Consider the following 14,981-nt stretch of genomic DNA (forward strand, 5'->3'; position numbering starts at 1 on the left):
TCCGATCCCATTCAAATGCGACTCCAACAAAAGCTGGGAATGGGAAAGGGACGGGAACCGTTGCCGGGGCGGCAGAGGCCGCAGCGGAAGGCTCGAGAAAATTCTAGAAAAAGGACGGCTGTGGCCGTTACTGGGTTCAGCTGCTGCGGTTCTCGGGAGACTTATCCGAGTCTTCAAGATTTACGATGATTGCTTGGGTTATCAAGAATTGATGACGCTAATGGGATTCAAATCCTAATTAAGATGGTTTGTTCTTGTAATTAACTGCAGCCAGCGTGAAGCCAGATCAGAATTACTCATTTTTGGCTTAGTATTCAATATATATTATTTGCTATTTTTCCATCACTCATGACAAGTATAAAGAAAGCATCTGAGCGAGCGTCGTTGCATCTGTTATCACTGCCCGGATTGTGTGCGAAGATTAGAGAAGAAATATGACGGATCGCGAGAGCTAAACCAATCGAGCGAGTGGGGCCCGTAGAAAGGCCAACCGGAAGCCCAAGTTTGCAGTTTGGCGATTCGGCCAGGACAGTAATCTCGATCTGCGCACCAATATACGTATATATATATATATATATATAATATAATATTTATAGGGAAAGTAAAGTTGCATTAAAAATTCCTCTTATTTCACCCAAATTCCCCTCTCTCGCCCTCTCGCTGTCGCCTCGCTCGCCTCCGCCGACGCCGTATAAATAACCGGGCTTGTCGTTTCTGAGCCCTCTCCCGTCTCGCCTTCGCGTCTCTCCCACGCAATCGCGGGATCGGAAGGTGGGGGAGTCTCTACGACGCTCCTTGTCGATGGCGGCAGCGAGCCAAGCGAGCCTTCTACTCCAAAAGCAGCTCAGAGGTATGGATCGGGACGCTTCCCGGATAGATTCGTCGTCTAGGGTTTTGATCGAGAGCTTTCTTACGCGATTGGTTTGATCTTGGTGTTTCTTGGATCAGATCTTATGAAGAATCCGGTGGATGGCTTCTCTGCCGGGTTGGTGGACGATAGCAACGTCTTCGAGTGGAGCGTGACCATCATCGGGCCGCCCGATACTCTGTAGTGAGTGATTCCTCCCTGCGTCGAATAATTGTGGATCTTTCTCGCCTTTTTCATTTTCTTGATACGATGGGTTTTTCTTGGACAATTTTGTTTGCGATCGGATGAGTTTACTGCCTCCGTGGTTATCGACGGGTAGGGTTCCTTGCGATTCTTGCGCACGGGAGTGGTCTTAGTGAGTGATTCCTTCCTGCGTCGAATAATTGTGGTTCGTTCTCCTTGTTTAGACTTTCTTGGTACGATAGGTTTTTCTTGGAGAATTGTGTTTGCGATCGGATGAGTTTACTGCGGTCGTGGTTATCTACGGGTAGGGTTCCATGCGATTCTTGCGCACAGGAGTGGTCCTATGAAATCCTTCGGGCTATGGGCTTGGTGTAATTTGGAAATTAAGGTTAGGTTTTCATTTCTCAGACTTGATTTGGGATCGGGAATCTCGGAGAATCGGAATGTGTAGCTCCCAAATTGATTGACAATGATTTCTGTTTTACCACGTTGTGCAGGATAATTTGATGGATCGTGTTTCTGTCTGGACAGACACAATAAGGGCATTGCTAAAATTCATTATGTCAGTCATTGGTAGAAAACGAAAGTAGTGCTCCTTCAAACACAAATTAGTTGCACTTGTTGCTAAGACTAGTAGAAAGGACGGCTCCAAATTCTAAACAGGAAATCTACATACACACCAGTGGAGTGAAAACAACTGTCATTAGCGATCGGTTAGAGATGTTGAGAAAGTTGTTATGGCCTTAATATCTAATGAAGTTGCGAAGAAAACAGGAACATCCTCTTAAATGCAGCATAACAACAGAGAACCACCAAAGCTCGAGAGATATGGAGGATAGCCTTGGATGAGCGTAACTACTAGCCTTGTGAAATCCAGAAAGCCATCACGAGAGCTTATACTTTATTTTAATGCTATGCTAGATTATATGCACTTGTTAGTTTTTCTTCTTTTAATACACGACATTGTTGGTCTGTGATGTTTGTTAAAAAAGCTCAAATGTGTTGTGGTATATAACTTAGTTGAAGCAAAAAACTGATGAGAAGAAAATAATTTGATTGTAAATGAATTTGTTGGGATTTGCTTCAAGCAACTTCTCCACTGGATTCTGTAGTTAATCTGTCGAACTTATTCAGTTGCCTTTTCTGTAGTGTCGCTGATGAAAACATATTTGGACTCCTTTTTTCTAAAAAAAAAAAAAGCTTCACACTGCAAAGTTACAAGCAAACTTTTCTTGGGGGTAGAGCTATGGCTCCGACAATATTCGTTTTGGTAATTTTGAATGGTGTCAATCATGTTGCAGCGATGGTGGTTACTTCAATGCAATAATGAGCTTTCCTTCCAACTATCCCAACAGCCCTCCAACTGTTCGATTTACATCAGAAATGTGGCACCCAAATGGTTAGTGGTAGCTAATTCTTGTTTATTGGATCTGTGCCTTGCCTTCCCGCTATATGCAATTAATACACAATGTATTTTTCTCATTGAACCACAGTTTACCCGGATGGACGTGTTTGCATATCAATACTCCATCCACCTGGTGATGATCCAAATGGTTATGAACTAGCAAGTGAGCGCTGGATGCCGGTACACACGGTATGTTCTCTCCCTTTTTTTTTGGGGAAAATGGGGTCGACTGTGGTTTACCTTTTGAGGCCTATGATGTGTCACTGTTTGTGCTTCTTGTTGCCATTTTTAATTGGTGGATTGCCTTCAAAATTTTGTTGATTGGTTGTCATTTATTATCACTTGAAAATTTGTGCTTAACAAAGCATGGCATCGGTGCTAGTAATCCTGACTTTACTGATAATATGAATGTCAATGCTTCTGATTTTTCCTTCACTGGTAAATATTTTGTGCCGTCTTAAAAGAAAGGAAAATAAAACAAAATAAAACGAAGGGTGTGAGTCCTGGGGGGGTGTTAGGATTTGGTTTTTTTCGACGGACAGTAGGAAAAGAAAAGGGGTTGTTGACTTCCTAGAAACCTTTAAATTTTTGATAAACTTGTGAAATATCTTGTCTTTTAGCTACTAATTTAAACTGCTAAGCTTTATTGATGTTCTCCTTGGTCAATACCCTGCCATTTTCACAGCTAGCCAGTGTGTTATGGTTGTAGGAGGGTGAGCCTTAGTGTCATTGCAAGGCTTCCGCTTTAGACCAAGGTTTATAATACAAACAACCTACTCACTGGGTAAGGTTTCATGTGTTAAACCTAAACAAAATATCTACCATGGAAAACCTTTTTCGCCCTTGATTATGTAAAATGTCACTTGTTCTTGGGGGCTTCTTTATGATTCTTTATGGACAATGCCTTCCAACTCTTCATTGGGGTGTCATAGTGCCTGTGGACGTAGTTAGGGACCTGAGATACTTAAAATATAATGATAGTTTTATTAAATATAAATGCGAAGCTTAACTTCTAAAATTCCTTGTCCACTAAAATGTGGACAGTAAACTTCTGTTTCCATCTGCACCAAAATCTTTTTCTTTTCTTTTTTTGCAATATAGACTAAATATTAGTAAAATCAACATCTTCTTGACATATGGTGGCAAAATTCAGGGTTTTCTTTTTACTGGTTGTCATATCGAAATTGATATCTGAAACTCTAGGCTGCCATCTGTACCCAATAGTTTCAATGGAGCAGAGAATTGGATCCCTTACAACCATCACTTACGTGTAGAGTAACCAATGGGTCACACTAAAAGTTACAGATACTTTTAAGTGTGATGATTAATGTTTAATAGTGTATTGCCCTTACTGCCAGAGTTTCTATTTGCTTGTGGAGTCACTTTCTTTTTTGTTTGTCTTTTACATGGTAAGGTGAGGCAAATCAAATGCTTTTTGAGGATAGAAACTGTATGTCTTCCTATTTTGCAAATAACTTGATCATGAAATTCATCGAGTATCCTTGGGTTACAAGTTTAGAATTTACACTAATGGTGCAGCTCTGATTTTTATACTGAAAAAAAGATATTGTAGGCTACTTCTCTTGTGAATTTTTAGCCATCCAACTTTCTGCTTGTGATATCATTGATCCACAGGCAATCTGCATCCGACATCTTTTCCAACTAGAATATTAAATCATTTCAAACTGAAACAGTGCCTTCATATGTGCAGGTCGAGAGCATCGTTCTTAGTATTATTTCCATGCTTTCAAGTCCTAACGATGAATCTCCTGCAAATGTTGAAGCTGCTGTAAGTAAAAAACATGAAACTTTTTTTTTTTACCACTATTTTGTTTTTGTACTCAACGCTCTTTAGATAATTTAGAATTACTTTAAGAAGATGATCAGTTTGAAAAGAAAAGAAATATGGCAATTTAACTATTTAGTTAGCATTATGAATTTAACTTGCCTTCTCACTTGAGGAAAATATTTTACACAATTAGGGGTTTGCATTTTGTCACGGTCATTTTTTTTATATACATTATATCTAAGCCTATGGTTGAAGGTGAAGTCTCATGAGAGAGAGCTCTTCATGAGAGACAGGTCTTTTAGTACTTAGAATTGTGAATTTGGAACGCTTATGCTCTTTTGCATGTTTTGGAGTTAGGCTTACATTGGACAGTTTCAAACATTGTATAACTAGTACATGAACCATATCTATGTTTGCATATTAGAGCTACTGAATTTTACCAATGTTGGATGTCCACTCCGTATGCCTGTTTCCTTTACTTCCTTACCTATGCCTTTCTGTAGGGCTACTAAAAATTATTCCTAATAGAGAATAAGTCAATCCAAGCATCATTGTGATTAGTTTGTTTGGATGTACTCAAATTTGCTTCCACATGTTTGTTATGTGAAAATCAACCATGGCATCATCCTCTGTGCTGTTGATGAAATTGGTGAAATCAATTTACGTAGGTTTTAGTTGAATCTTACTTCATTGGTCCATACATTTCTAATCAGCTTAAGGTGGTCATGATCAAAATAAAATATTGTCTATATGCATGCTTCAAACAGAAAAAGAAAAGTCACTGACTTCATCCAGTATGCATCTGTGTTTCATGTTAATTTAATTTTTAAACCTAGACTATTTACCTTGTAATGTCTGCTTTGATAAACGTTTGCTTCTTTGTTATAAGAGGTGGATTGCAACTTCACAAAAGATGCATCTTTTTGTTTGTTCAATTAATTTCATGAGGTTAATTTGTTATGTATTGGTATCATTAATTGAAATGCAAATTATAGTGGGCAGAGAAAATAATCGAGGGAAAGAAGACTGAGGATTTCACCCATCTAATCCTAAATGTATTATTTGATTCCATGAGAGAATATTTTAGCTATTAAAAATTGGTTGATCACATACGACATACAACCTTTGTGTAAGAAAGAAAAGGCTAGGTTATAGAGGAATTTCTGATGATTTTTCTGACACATTCTTTCATGTGGAGTGAAGTGTAGCTTCGTCAGCTTATTTCAGTTCAAATTGCGGAATTCAAACACTTTTAATAATGTACTTATCTGTTATTTCTCATTTTTATAAATTTGCAAAAAACAAAGTAGTATTTAAAGGGCTGTCTGAACTTGAAGGCATTGGAACTTGATCTGATTTAAAATGCACTAATCAAATTGCAGAAGGAATGGAGAGACAGTAGGGATGAATTCAAGAAGAAGGTCAGCCGCATTGTCAGACGATCTCAAGAAATGCTGTGAGAGATCAGCCAGTGATCGATTGAAACCACAAAGGAGATCGGTTGCATGTCAGCAACACGTTTTCGAGAAAGTATTTATGGTGTGTGGCGAGGGGATCTATCTGGCATATCCTTCACAACTGGTGTTGATTTTCGGTGGTATGATGGTCTCCTTTGATCCTAGAAAAGATCTGGTAATGTTCTTGAGGTGGTTGTGTCAGTTTGTCATGCATTCCAATGTTTTCCTAATGTTCGACGACACTCGTAACTGTTATAAGCATCTTTACTTTCTAAAACGATTTAGGTGTTATTGCTTCCAGATTTTTCTCTGAATTGAGTTTAGTTTTCTGAAGTTTCATACTGAATTAGATTGGCCACATTGTTTAGCAATAAGCACTGCATCGTTTCTGTAACAGTGTAGTGGATGACTAACAAAGCACTGACTTTGTGAATTTGTTTGTTGTTGGAATGTCTTGAGAGATTTGACGTTTGACTATCGATGTGATCAAAGATGACGATTATGTTATGTGATATCATCCTCCTCACGCTACGATAATGGAAGAGGAGAGATGAAGCCTTGGATTTCCGCGCTGATTCTTTTTATCGATCCCATTTTCTCTTTCGGTGATCTTAGCGCCGGTTCTGTTCACTGTGAATGCCATCGTTGCTGTCTGTCCCCCCTCCCCGAGATGTAGGTGGATCCCGCCGATCCTCCACGGTGCCACCCTCCTGCCGTAGCCCATGCACCTCTGGTTCGACTTCACCCACGACTCTTCTCTCCCGACAACTAATCCATCTTCCGATACGCGTCTCTCTCTCGATAACGGACGTCAGAACACGCGCAGCTGTACGCCTACCTGGCGCTCTGGGGTAGCGTGGCGGGGGCTGAGCGAGTGCGTCGCGGCCAAGCCGGCCATGTCCATCTGGGTGGAGCCACACACATCCATCGCCCTAGGCTACGCCGGCATCGCATTTCTCGCCTTCTGGCCGCCGTTTCCAGTTTCCGCGTCGCCTCGTACGTCCTCAGCCTCTCCCGCTTCCCTCTCTATCGAAAACGGGCCGGACTTGCTTCATCCGCCCACCTCTTAGCCCCGCATCCGTGCGCGTGTAAAAAGCCAATGTGATGCGAAATTGGGACTTTGCGGGCTTGCACGCGTGAAACGTAGGGGTTATGTAGCACTTCCCCGTCGCTGGTGTCGTGCCGCAGCCTACAGATCCGTCCCGTTAACAGGTGGGTCGGGAGGACAGGCTTTTCCTAGTGAGATGGGTGGCTTGGAATCCATGGTGGCCGACACCGTGTACGAATGCCTCTGATCGTTGCAGTTCTTGCTCGTTCCCAACTTTCCTTTTAATTATCTCGATCTGTGCCTCTGCCGAGCCACGAATGTAAAATTATTTATTGGTTCTCACTTTCGGATCCCACGAACGCTGATTGCTATTTTCGTCAGAATATATATATATATATATATATATATATATATATATATATATATATATATATATATAATTTAATTATCTCGATCTGTGCCTCTGCCGAGCCACGAACGAACGATCTATTTGTTGGCTCTCACTTTCGGATCCCACGAACGCTGATTGCTATCTTCGTCAGCATATGTCATTATATATATATATATATATATATATATATATATATATATATATCCATGATCACCTTTGAGATGGATGATCAGCGCAAGCTGATCCATGCCCAAACTGTGCGAACCAATGTTGTCCTTGATAACGACAACTTGCAATGTGATGATGAAGAAAGCCTCCCAACTGCACAACGGTGTTGAGTCAATAACTCCAAAGTAGATCATGAGGAATGGAGAGAGAAAAAAAAATCAATCTGGTTAAGGAGATATTAACCTGATGTGGCTACCATAACGGTTTTTTGTCGCGGATGAGAGCAAATATTCCCTATATGTCAGTGTACATGAAGTAAAAACTTCATACGAAATAGTAAATTTGTCAGTGTATCAGCGATTGGAGCATGAGTTTTGACGAAGGGCAAGTAAAATGCCAGTCATGCGGGACACTTACAAGACAGGCGCGCGACACGCATTAACCAAAAGAGACGCCCGTTCTCCGCTCAATGTTGTTCTCCTCGTTGACAAAACTGGGTTAATGACGCGATCGCATCGACTAAACAGAACAGAAACAAAATAGATAGAAATATGATCAGTTCTCAAGCTCATAAATATTAGCAAATCCAAGATAAAGATCCATACCCGAATTTTCTTTGATGGGTTGGAGCCGAGATTTCATTCTTGAGACCGATCGTTCGGTTTCTTGATACTTGATTCATCGACCTAGTTCCGCTGGGATGGATCGTCCCGTTTTCTGGCTGCCAACTTCAACCATCAAGTTATCGCACCTCGGGCAACTTCTTGAATCGATTTCTTGAACCACAAGGTACTCCAGCAATCACGAAATGGTCTTGATGCTGCAGATGTTTGATGTAATCAGATCACAACCTTGAAATCAACACCGAGGAATTATTTCGTTGATCCCAAACTATTCTTTATCTTCTTCTCTTTCCTCCGAAAGAGTTGTTCATGAAATGTTCCTTACTCTCGAAGAGATTGTCAAATCCCTGCGACATAGAAAGCAACAGAGGAATGAAGTTTATGATTCATGATAATAGTCTGGTTGTGATGCAAAAAAGAGGGCCGATCAACACATTCAACACGAGAGAACGAGTACAAACAAATCAAACTGTTCGATTGAATCTTGGATCTCGAATCCTGGACAAGAACCCGAATCAGACGAATTAAAGCACATCCGATTTGAAAACGAAGATCGCACGCAAGAAATCAGAAAAAAATGAGCGTGATCGACCAACACCGAAGACTTGGGATCGAAACAAACCCACCGACCACAAACGAATCAAGAACAAGACAAAACCTTAGCACCTTAGCAGCATCCATGGGTTACACCAAAAAGATCGAGCGAAAGGACAGGATCGGAGAGGAGAAGGACCGGGAAGATCCAACCTCGATGGCCACCACAACCAAGAACGAGAGGAAGAAGAGGAGAGGGGGCGATGGAGAAGACGTACCGACTTGGTTGCTCTTCTTTTTTCCTTTGGCTTTCCGCGCTCGAGGATGAGCAGCTAGATAATTAATGTTGCAAATAAAATGGAACCGCCTTCGCATCTTGCCGTCGCAAAACCCAAAGACCAAAATCGTCGATCTCGCCAAATAATGATTCGACCAAACCCGAACCAATGTCCAACGTGGAACCAAACCACATTGATCGTGGCCCCATGACTTTTGGGTCGTGCCAAGCCTCGATTCCACGTGTATGTCAACGATATATGGCTCAATAATGCTGTTGGGTGAACTCTTCCGCAAAAGATCTGGCTTGATACGGTAGTTGCGACTAGGATTCCTCACAAACCACACATGTTATAAGAACATTATATATGCATATATATGTCCTTATTCTCATGTGTTAGCCTTCATGCTTAATCCAAGTTCAAGTGGCACAGCGCATTGTTACCCTAAATCCAGATCATGAAACAATATATATATATATATATATATATATATATATATATATATATATATCCTACAAGAGAGGAACAAGGAAAAATCATATTGGTTGGATAGCAGGCATTCGTCATGTATGTATAAAAGTTGCCAGATCCAGAGGGAATTCTACGAAACTTTGATACATCAAAGTAATAAATGGTTCATTTATTCTGCATCCCATCAACCAGTAGGATGAGAGGTTCCATAAGAACACTGAAACTAGTGCTGATGAAATTAAATTGACCGACTTCGATGGAAATTTCTAAGGTTGCAAGGAGAGCTTGCAGAGCATGATTTAGTCTTGATACTTCTCGGCAACAGCTTCCTTGAACTCCTGGCCAGGCAACGCTGGTGGGGGAGGCGAAGGGGCTGCAGGTTCAGACGATGGCTGAGACGACTCCACCGCAGTCTTCTTCTCGCCAACCTCCATTGGAGGAGCTTCAGAGATGGAGAAGCTCTCTGGCAGAACAAAGACACTCTGTGACGCCCTCCTCTGGTGACGACTAGGCCTACAAGCCATCCTCTCCGGACACAGATGAGCGCAGGGAGAGTGGATCGATGAGGCAGAGGAGAAGAAGAGAAGGGAAGGGAACAGGGGAGCAGAGAAATCAAAGCGGCTTTATTGTGGTAATGATGCAACAGGGAGAGGCCAGAGGGGCTCGAACATATAGAAGAACATGGGGATCTGACATGTTCTGAATTTACAAGAATGCCCTGCACATGAATGGAAATAATTTATGAGAGAATATGGGATCTAATGTGGTCTGAAATTACCTGAATGCCCTGAACATGAAAGGAGATATCCATGGGTTATGTACTTGGTCCAATCCAAAACAAGACTGAACATGGTTGAACCACATTTGAAAGCTGGGCTAATGCTAATATAAAGTCAAATCTAGCCATCTACTCTGAGACTGTAGATCCAAAGTTTAAGATGGAGATTGCAGATGAACTAAAAATTAATTTAGGCAATATGGATAAGTGGCAGGGTGATGTCTGTATCCCAAGGGAATGATTTATTGAACTCAACCTCACTGGAGAAAGTACAACTAGAAAATGGTAAGAAAAGAGAGACAGCCTTATCCTTTTGATGTCAGGTCCAAGGGACCTGTGGCATAGAAGAGACTTTGTACATATGCCTTGAGGTTTAAATGGTCCTTGCATTTCTAAAGCACTGTGGAGTAGATATTTGCCACAAAACTCGAAAACAAAGACTCCAAGGATGGACATCAACAGAATTTTTCCAAAGGCTATGCTCAGATTAACAAGTTATTTATTTATATGCAGTACCTATTCAATTACACCTTTAAATGGAACCATACAGTTCTCATGTTTGTGACTACTAACTGGAATGAACTTACCATTGATGGGATCTGATCTCCATCTTTGTATGAACATCCCTGGCAATCAAATTTGTTTATGTTTTAGCATGGAACTAAGGCTTTCAAGAAAAGAACAGTACATCTTGTCAACTCAACGATATTCTAATAGCAAGCATGTTCATTAAAACCAATAAATCAACTACCATCTACAAGTAACTTTAAGTCTTGAATCAAACATGACCAGATCTAGAACTTCATTAAATAATAAGAAAAGAGAACCATATAACTTAAAGAACTTCATACTATCATCAAGGAAGAGCTACATGTTTGGTGCTAGGAAGAACATATGCAGTGAAAACATTCATGGGACCTTTCCGAAATAGGAGTTAAACCCAAGACTTGATCTAAGTAGCTTTCGCCTTCAGGTACATGGATAAAAAAGAGTTAATAAATTTTCATATGTTTATGCTTCAGTATAATAATAAAATCTGTGTAAGATTTGTGCAATATCTAGTTGATTCATCAATCAGAAATCAAACAACTTCTTGAGTATAGGGCTTCTAGAAAATCTTATCTAGAGACAGCATGGAAAGATTCTTATATGGCAGCTTGGTGGTGACCCTCATGAACGAAAGCTTTGCTCAAGTCCCAGTTGCAAATTCATAATCACCAGAAAAATACCTGATTAGAGGTCAAATTTAAATAAGCTTTAGATGTCTGCTTCACAAGACACCCTCATTCTTAATGCCAAGACAATTTTTTTGCAGAAGTACTACCATAGAATGAATCTCAAATATTTGGCAGTTCCTTGCAGGGCCTTAACATAAAATGGAACAGCAAATGCTGCAGGAAGAAGGTACCACGAGAGGCATAAAAACAAGAGGAAGAGATTATACTTAGATAATTTTTATAAGCCACCATTCAGCAGAACCATTTTACTGATTAAAGGAAAAATCCTAAAAAGGAGTTACTCTGTAAGCAACTGAAAACCACTGGAGAAAATTATGTTTTGTCCTCCTGTGACCCAGACTTGGCATATTCCACAAATATCAGCCTCCCACCATATATCTGTCAAAATCATATGTATATGTGTTAGAAATACATTGGAACACTTAAAAATACATTGTCTTTCTGTCAGTTAATGTGCATGCCATTTCTATATAGTTGCAGAATCAAGATACCACTATCTAATCTAGAACAGTACTTCATTAAACCTTCAATTTTTTAAGAAATATAACAAATTTGCCAACTCAAAGCACCTCAATTATGATTTTAACAAAGAAAAACATAAATAATATAAACAAAAAATTACTCATATAAAGAGTGGCAGCCCAATGTGCAAGGCTCATGCCAAAATGAGACCTAGAAGGATAAAAAATCTAGTCTTACACTTACAAGTGAGTAGATGATTTCACGGTTCAAACCCTTAAAACCAAAGTACAATAGAGCAACCTCGCCATAGTGTCAAAGCTCGCCCTCTACCATGGCAACACGGCTCACTCTTTGCCTCTTACCTGCCTAACAGCATAGGCAGATGAGACAATGTGAAAAACAAGTAATTTTGCTAAATTTGATGCTTACTATATCGAATCACCTTTAAAGTTCCTGCTTATCTGTTCACTAAGCAATATGTGATCATCGTTTTTCTTTCTGGGCTCTACATGAAATTACTTTTAACAATGGGGGACTGATGTAAAAACAAACAACACAGTTTTCCTCTACAACATTACAGCAATTAATAATTTGTACTGAATAAGTACTGGATGCAGAGGGAAAACTCCTATTCAATGTTTGGAATGAACTCTTCTTGATTCTACTTAAAGTCCCACGTCCATTCTTCAAATTGGGAAGCCTATGTCACCTCAAGTTCTGGCATTAGTTAGATGGCAGAGTGTTTCAAACCAATTTTACTTAACCCGAATGCAGATGGGTCAAGTTAGCCAGGACCAAGGTCAAAGCAATATATAGTTACATCTGGGTATGGTGGCTCTCCATCCATAGCCCTTCAACGAATCCAATCATCTCACGTATAACTAGATTAAACACAAGAATAAGCATGTTAAGCAACTTAATAATCACAATCAGTAAGATCATAGATCCAAATCTAACTTTACAAAACTCATGGATTGGATTTGGGAACTCAGTTACTTCATGAACTCACATGCGATACAGGATACAGTCACAAACTAAATTCCCTTAGCTATCAAAGACAAGTTGTCACTGATTGCGCAATTATCAATCAATCTATCTCTAGCCAGAAGATCCTAGAAATATTCAATGAATAATTACATTGGGTATTTTTAAGACTATGAACAGTTCCAATGATGGTTATCTCATCCATAAGATAAAGAATTCTCTGTCTAGAAAAAATGTTAACCACCATGTTGAAGCATATCTATAGTTGTCATTTGGACACTGTTTGTAACTTCCTTTGGGAACACTATGAAAATTTATACTCCTTCAATGTGATCACATCAGATGTGATAAATAATCATAATTTTCAGCAGAGATGATATTGATCAATTTACTTGATACACTTGTGATAACTATTCAGAATATGTCAGCCCTGTTCTATGGTGAAGCCAACTTCATGTTCTGTTACAAGCAAAACAACTTCCAGATAAGGTTTTGCATACAAATATGATCCATTTACTTGTCATGCCGAGTCCAAGTTTGAGTCACCATCTGATTAGGCAAGTAATTGATGTGTTTTCCAACTAATTTCGTGACATGGAAAGGACATAAGCATAGCTTCACCGAAGTTCAACAAGTGATTTATGCTTGCTTGCAGACTTTCCAATGGACTAAAACCATGGTTGAACTTGAGGGCAAATCTGCTTAATTATGATAATAATATGAGTTAGAAGATAGACATTAGGGACTGTCTGAATGTTCAATCATTGGTTCAAAATTTTATCATCAATTGTTATGATTGGAAGAATTTAATGCTAGGAACAAAGTTGCCATAATTTCAAGCAGCAACTGCTTGTCTGCTTGACTCCATAAACTCACGTATTAGTGTGCACTTGTAACGAGGTTTGTGGGCATTGACAACCCAAGCTGAGAATCTCAATTCAGTTGGGAATTACCTAGTTCCTGCCAAATTCTGTGTCTTCTTCCAACATAAAGGATGTACCATCTGCAGATTTGAGAAGAAAAGCAACCTGATATCCAGGGTCTCACAGTTCTAGGAGGACAAAGTAGTAGTCAACCTCAATTGCATCTTAATGGTAGAGGCATATGCTTGACCTCAAAAGTTCCTCATCCTGCAGTTGCTAAAGCAATATTCAGCTCAGCCTCCGCAGACAAAAGATAAAGCATCGGTTTTAAAGATGACTCAGGCATACTCCATTTTAGCATCTAGGAGGAAGGCAACAAGTTCAAAACTAGACCGGAACTTGCAAAACAAAATACTTGAATGTGTAAAAGGTGACAGTTGAAAAAAAAAAAAAAAGGAAAACTAACTGCAAAACATTGCAAGACAACATGATCAATGCAAATTTCAAAAAGCATAAAAGCTCTAGTTGAGTTTATAAATAGTTTGTCTGTTATTCTTCACATCACTGATTTTCTAATCGAAAAAGTAATTGAGACACGTACCCTTCCATCCATAGATTTTATTGCCTTCTCTGCTTCAGCATCAGATGCATAAGTCACAAAGCCAAAGCCTTTAGGCCTATTAGTTCTTGCGTCCCTGATAAGCCTAGCTGCCCCATGCCAAAAAGAAAAAAAAAGAAAGCACCAAAAACAACGACAGAATTCGACATCAAACACAATCAAAGCACTGCAATAACTGATTTGAGACAAGATGATCCAGATAGCAATTAATTTGGCGAGTACTAATCAAATTAGAATCAAAATTTTCAATACAGTACAAGAAAGATTACAGTCACCGACAAAAATACCTTCCTCCACACGGCCAAACCGCGAGAACATGTTTTCGAAATCCTCATCGCTTGTGTAATATGATAGTCCTGATAATACAAATATAAAGCGCCCAAGCATTAGTAGCGTGATTGCTGGATTGGGGACCAGCGACCATACCAATGATGTTATTAGAACAACAGATAAATCAATTCACTGGACACGGATCACAATATCATGACCAAAACTGCAAATAATCGAAGAAAAGAACCACTTCGAAAACGAAAAGACAAAACCAAAGAAGATTTTTGTCCCAAGACCAACGAAGCTATTAGCATTAGCAAGTGCCTGGGTTGCAAGAGTAACGCAAGAAACGAAGACATACTGCTGACGTATACCGTGGAGCTGAAATCCCGACGAAAGCACAACCCTCTCTCGGGAAGGATGAATCTCCTCCAGATTGCGGTACTCCACATGACTTCGCTGCCTGCTACTTCATATTCTCTATCGTCTATTCCGTCTGACAAAGCGAACCCTAACAGACCTTTTTACGCCCGGGACGCCTACTCAGCCTCA

At 39.8% G+C, this 14,981-nt stretch overlaps 2 protein-coding genes across 7 annotated transcripts; one reads left to right on the forward strand and one right to left on the reverse strand.

Annotated features, from left to right (window-relative positions):
* Positions 1-646: 646 nt before the first annotated feature.
* LOC135615855 (ubiquitin-conjugating enzyme E2 7) lies at positions 647-6,035 on the forward strand. The gene is made up of 6 exons (XM_065114891.1): positions 647-850; positions 949-1,051; positions 2,353-2,450; positions 2,545-2,645; positions 4,168-4,245; positions 5,628-6,035. The coding sequence occupies exons 1-6, from the start codon at positions 802-804 to the stop codon at positions 5,703-5,705; spliced, it is 507 nt and encodes a 168-aa protein (XP_064970963.1). The 5' UTR covers positions 647-801; the 3' UTR covers positions 5,706-6,035.
* Positions 6,036-9,343: 3,308 nt separating this feature from the next.
* On the reverse strand, positions 9,344-14,953 carry LOC135615857 (small RNA-binding protein 11, chloroplastic-like). 6 transcript variants are annotated; one of them, XM_065114895.1, is made up of 7 exons: positions 14,791-14,953; positions 14,447-14,515; positions 14,142-14,248; positions 13,631-13,816; positions 11,937-12,059; positions 11,318-11,609; positions 9,344-11,222 (listed from the first exon to the last, which is right to left on the reverse strand). In XM_065114895.1, exons 1-4 carry the CDS (start codon positions 14,879-14,881, stop codon positions 13,766-13,768), a joined length of 318 nt encoding a protein of 105 aa, XP_064970967.1. In that variant the 5' UTR covers positions 14,882-14,953; the 3' UTR covers positions 9,344-11,222; positions 11,318-11,609; positions 11,937-12,059; positions 13,631-13,765. The 6 variants fall into 6 exon arrangements, with proteins under 6 accessions (XP_064970967.1, XP_064970968.1, XP_064970966.1 ...); XM_065114896.1 differs by having other exon boundaries at positions 13,631-13,807; positions 14,791-14,952; XM_065114894.1 differs by lacking the exon at positions 13,631-13,816.
* Positions 14,954-14,981: the final 28 nt, after the last annotated feature.

Source organism: Musa acuminata, chromosome BXJ2-6, assembly GCF_036884655.1.
Source record: "Musa acuminata AAA Group cultivar baxijiao chromosome BXJ2-6, Cavendish_Baxijiao_AAA, whole genome shotgun sequence".
Taxonomy (NCBI): Eukaryota; Viridiplantae; Streptophyta; class Magnoliopsida; order Zingiberales; family Musaceae; genus Musa; species Musa acuminata.

Bases quoted from the DNA above. Each gene is read 5' to 3' on its own strand.
- LOC135615855 (XM_065114891.1), top strand. From the start codon at position 802: ATGGCGGCAGCGAGCCAAGCGAGCCTTCTACTCCAAAAGCAGCTCAGA. The intron at 2,646-4,167 runs GTATGTTCTCTC...TCATATGTGCAG, and splicing joins GCTGGATGCCGGTACACACG to GTCGAGAGCATCGTTCTTAG. The intron at 4,246-5,627 runs GTAAGTAAAAAA...ATCAAATTGCAG, and splicing joins CTGCAAATGTTGAAGCTGCT to AAGGAATGGAGAGACAGTAG.
- LOC135615857 (XM_065114893.1), bottom strand. From the start codon at position 14,881: ATGTGGAGTACCGCAATCTGGAGGAGATTCATCCTTCCCGAGAGAGGG. The intron at 14,516-14,790 runs GTATGTCTTCGT...TTGTATTATCAG, and splicing joins CTCCACGGTATACGTCAGCA to GACTATCATATTACACAAGC. The intron at 14,249-14,446 runs GTATTTTTGTCG...GGCATGGGGCAG, and splicing joins GTTTGGCCGTGTGGAGGAAG to CTAGGCTTATCAGGGACGCA.